The sequence below is a fragment of the Ziziphus jujuba genome, chromosome 10 (genome assembly GCF_031755915.1).
Source record: "Ziziphus jujuba cultivar Dongzao chromosome 10, ASM3175591v1".
NCBI lineage: Eukaryota > Viridiplantae > Streptophyta > Magnoliopsida > Rosales > Rhamnaceae > Ziziphus > Ziziphus jujuba.
Window position 1 is genome coordinate 9,565,901 of NC_083388.1, and position 2,217 is coordinate 9,568,117.

Genomic DNA, 2,217 nt, shown 5'->3' on the forward strand with positions numbered 1-2,217 from the left:
CAACTGTTAGGAATCTCAACTGCAACTTCAATGTAATCTTGATTTAGAAGGTAGCTATATATATATATATATAGTTTTTTACAGTCACATTGTCTCACAAATCGATCTTTAACATTGATGCTAGATATGCATAACAACTTTTGCAGCTTTGCAGAAATAGAGTTTTAACGGAGATGACCAAAAAAAAAAAAAAAAAAAAAAAAGAAAAGAAAAAGATGAACCAAGTCTGAATTGGCACATTATATATAAATTAGCTTCAGCTACATAATATCTAATGGAGTGTAAAGCTTATAAAGTTAATCTGTCAGCAGGCCAAAAAAAAAAAAAAAAAAAATAGAAATACTAAACTTTCCCTTCTTCTATATATATATTATTCTTCTTTTAGTTCTATAAATAAATATATATATATATATATATATATGTACACACGATTTTCACTCTTATGCATGCAATCTAGTGGAGTAAAACCAGTGCATGAAAGAGAAGATATTTATATACGAGGTAAATTAACCATGAAAATGAACCATGAAAATGTTTAACACAAGCTCGCTCATAATTAACTTATAACACACACGGTTCTGGTTCTTTAAGGCAAGCAAACACCATACGATACATGACACTTTCAAATAAATATTACAAGTTAAAATTAAACAATACTGTAAAACCAAAACAAAAGAAATTCTAATACAAAAAACACCAAATTTCTACCATATTTTCTTGGATACCTTCAATCTGATCTAAAACGATCAGATAGATTGTCGTTGTTGTTGTTGTTGTTGCATTTGGTTACCATCCATCGTCTCGTTTCGAAACCTTTTTATTCATCAAAAAACTTACAAGAGATGACTTGAAGAAGAAGAAGAGTTGAGACCACCTGATATATCTGTGGACCATGGACTTCCACCCCAGAATTGATTATTATTTTCCGAAATAGCATTCAGAGTAGGTCTTGATGATGATAGATTCAAACCCTGATGATTGTCTTCCCTTTTCACCGGAGGATTATTATTAATCTGCGAAACCCTAGACGATGAAAAGTTTCTAATCAGCTGACTCTCTCCAACCATAGGAGGTAGTACTGGTTCAACAACTCCTTCAGTACCAACTTGAAATGGGTATAGACCTGAAGAGGAAGACGAATCGAAACCGTTACCCATTAGAGGAGGAAATTGCTGCAATCGCCATTGATCCGCTTCTCCACCCGGTAACATCACATTGTTTCCACCTGAATTACCTCCCATCGGGAACCCAATATCACCAGGAACTTGGATCTCACTGAAGTTTAACCCCAAGTTTCCACCACCACCACCACCACCGGCGAACCTAGAAAGATGATTTTGTATCGAAAGCATGAAGGAAGAAGATTGATTTTGCTGCGGCGGCGGGAGTAAACGGGAAACTACATCGGAGCCACTAGGATTAATCATTAGGTTTGTTGAACTGGAACCACCCATTGGTCTTTCGGTGGAAACCGGAGATTTCGATCGGTTATTGCTTTTGCTTTTCTTGTTCCTTCGGCATCCTCCTCCAACCGGAACATTCCTAAGGGCACCACCTCTAGTCCAGTAGCGCCGACATGTCTTGCAGAAGTGGCGAGGCTGAGTGAGGCTGTAATTGTTGAAGTAGCAGAACTTTGTGTTGGTGGATTCGCATCTCGGGCACTTAAGAGCCGCTTCTGGCTGTGGTAACTTCGCTAGTCGGGCTCGATCAGCCATCGAACCAGGCCTGATCGAGCCGATGCCACCGCCACTACCGCCTCCGACTCCGACATGAGGAGGTGGTGGTGGAGGCAGTGGCGGAAGCTGGGGTGTTTCGCTGCTGTTGCCGCCGCTTCCTAGTCGATGATGATTTTGCTGCTGCAAGTTAGAAAAATACAATGAATTATAAATCCACAAGAAACAAATATTATGTGGTATATTCACAAAAGAGATTACAAAGGAATAGGAATAATAATCTTTGCTCTTTTTTTATTTTTCTTTTTTTGGGTGCTGAAGCTGTTGATTCAAATTTTTTGAAGAAAAACCTTACCTGGTGCCAATTGGGAGGATCTAAATATACTGGAATGGATGAGAAAACCATGGTTTTTGATCTATCTTTTGTTTTTTTTTCTCTCCTTTTTTTTTTTCTTTAATAAAGTTTGATGGGTCTTTACAAATATGGTGGAGAATCACACCAGGGAATACCAGAGCCAAGAAAGAAAGAAAGAAAGAAAGAAGG

At 38.0% G+C, this 2,217-nt stretch overlaps 1 protein-coding gene across 1 annotated transcript; it reads right to left on the reverse strand.

Annotated features, from left to right (window-relative positions):
• Positions 1–534: 534 nt before the first annotated feature.
• On the reverse strand, positions 535–2,217 carry LOC107411096 (dof zinc finger protein DOF2.4). The gene is made up of 2 exons (XM_016018607.4): positions 2,029–2,217; positions 535–1,856 (listed from the first exon to the last, which is right to left on the reverse strand). Exons 1-2 carry the CDS (start codon positions 2,077–2,079, stop codon positions 834–836), a joined length of 1,074 nt encoding a protein of 357 aa, XP_015874093.1. The 5' UTR covers positions 2,080–2,217; the 3' UTR covers positions 535–833.

Excerpts from the sequence above, each read along its gene's own strand:
- LOC107411096 (XM_016018607.4), bottom strand. The coding sequence starts at position 2,079 with ATGGTTTTCTCATCCATTCCAGTATATTTAGATCCTCCCAATTGGCAC. Across the intron at positions 1,857-2,028 it reads ATCCTCCCAATTGGCACCAG|CAGCAAAATCATCATCGACT; the intron begins GTAAGGTTTTTC and ends TCTAACTTGCAG.